Consider the following 1,199-nt stretch of genomic DNA (forward strand, 5'->3'; position numbering starts at 1 on the left):
TGGAGAGGAATGTAGAGCCTCAGAGTCCTAAACTTTCACCTTCCTGTAGCAACATACAAAGTGCAGTCAGTGCAAGGACTTAAGCTTGGCTCAGGACTCTGGTGATGCAGGTGGATGATTTAAGGGAATTTAGCTAATTGTTCTGCCTCTGCCTTAGGGTTTCCTGAGACCATCATGCACTTGTAAGCACGATGGAGCTGCTTTCCGGCCTCTGTAACTGGGAAATTCAGCAGGTGCTGGGGAACCACTACTGGCCATCTCTGCTGATTCCACAGCAGTTGGGTGAGCTGATTCAAGGATGTCTGAATCAGGCATATAGGTTCATGCTGTTGCTTCAGCTGGCAGATATCAGTCTCTAGCAGAAGACAGAGGCAGTAGCCTCATGAACTAACTGTGGAGCAAGTCACAGAACAGTATCTGAAGACATTTCCTCACCATAAGAAATGGATTTCAGAGGTTGATTGTGGACATGTGCTAATGCATTTTTCCCTCTCAGTAATCTCACTGGGAGACAAAGTTCATGCTCAGGAGTGAACTTCTAGAAAGGCTGTCTGTCCCTATATAAGTTTCTTATTAATGAAATAAGTTTCTTATTAATCTCTTGATGATGCAAGGCCTGGAGCACCTCTCCTATGCAGTCAGACTGAGACAGTTGGGGTTGATCAGCATGGGGAAGGCTCTAGGGAGACATTTCTCAGCCTTCTGTTACCTAAAGGGGGGCCTACAAGTCAGTATTGTTGATAAAGGTGTATTTTGGCTAGTCTCACCAACAATGTCATTTCTTGTTGCTCGTGGCTCAAACTGCATTGCATATAAATCCGACACTGTGACACTGCAGCCCTGCTTGGTCAATTCTTCCACAGCAATCTTCAACAAAGATCCGTTGAAGGACTTGGGCTCTTGATGTGCATAGACTATCAGCACTTTTTTCCCTGGAGGCAGAAAGAAAACCAGAAGACAATTTGGAATATAGGAGGCAGATGCAGGACAATTTGTGGAGCTGGGGCTTGGTCCTTCCTTTTTCTATAGTGTGTTTTCCCAGTGGCACAAAACTAGTGGAAACAGAGTGACAGTGGCAGGATTTGACTCCTGCTCAGCAGCAGTGAGTGACTCCTGAGGCATTAATCGCTGAATGCCCCCAGCCCAGCAATTCTGTGCAACACTGGGCTTTCCTAGGTGGAAGGCAGTGGACACTGGAT

The 1,199-nt window shown here is 46.4% G+C and overlaps 1 protein-coding gene across 1 annotated transcript in view; it reads right to left on the minus strand.

The window, feature by feature from the left end:
* Positions 1 to 926, minus strand: part of NQO2 (N-ribosyldihydronicotinamide:quinone reductase 2) — a 7,694-nt gene extending 6,768 nt beyond the window's left edge. The window contains 2 exon segments of the mRNA XM_027893699.1: positions 772 to 887; positions 890 to 926. Of these exon segments, the coding sequence (XP_027749500.1) occupies positions 772 to 887; positions 890 to 911 (138 nt within the window). The 5' untranslated portion in view covers positions 912 to 926.
* Positions 927 to 1,199: the final 273 nt, after the last annotated feature.

The sequence above is a fragment of the Empidonax traillii genome, unplaced genomic scaffold (assembly GCF_003031625.1).
Source record: "Empidonax traillii isolate 1590-97213 ecotype Southwest subspecies unplaced genomic scaffold, ASM303162v1 scaffold403:size524366, whole genome shotgun sequence".
Taxonomy (NCBI): domain Eukaryota; kingdom Metazoa; phylum Chordata; class Aves; order Passeriformes; family Tyrannidae; genus Empidonax; species Empidonax traillii.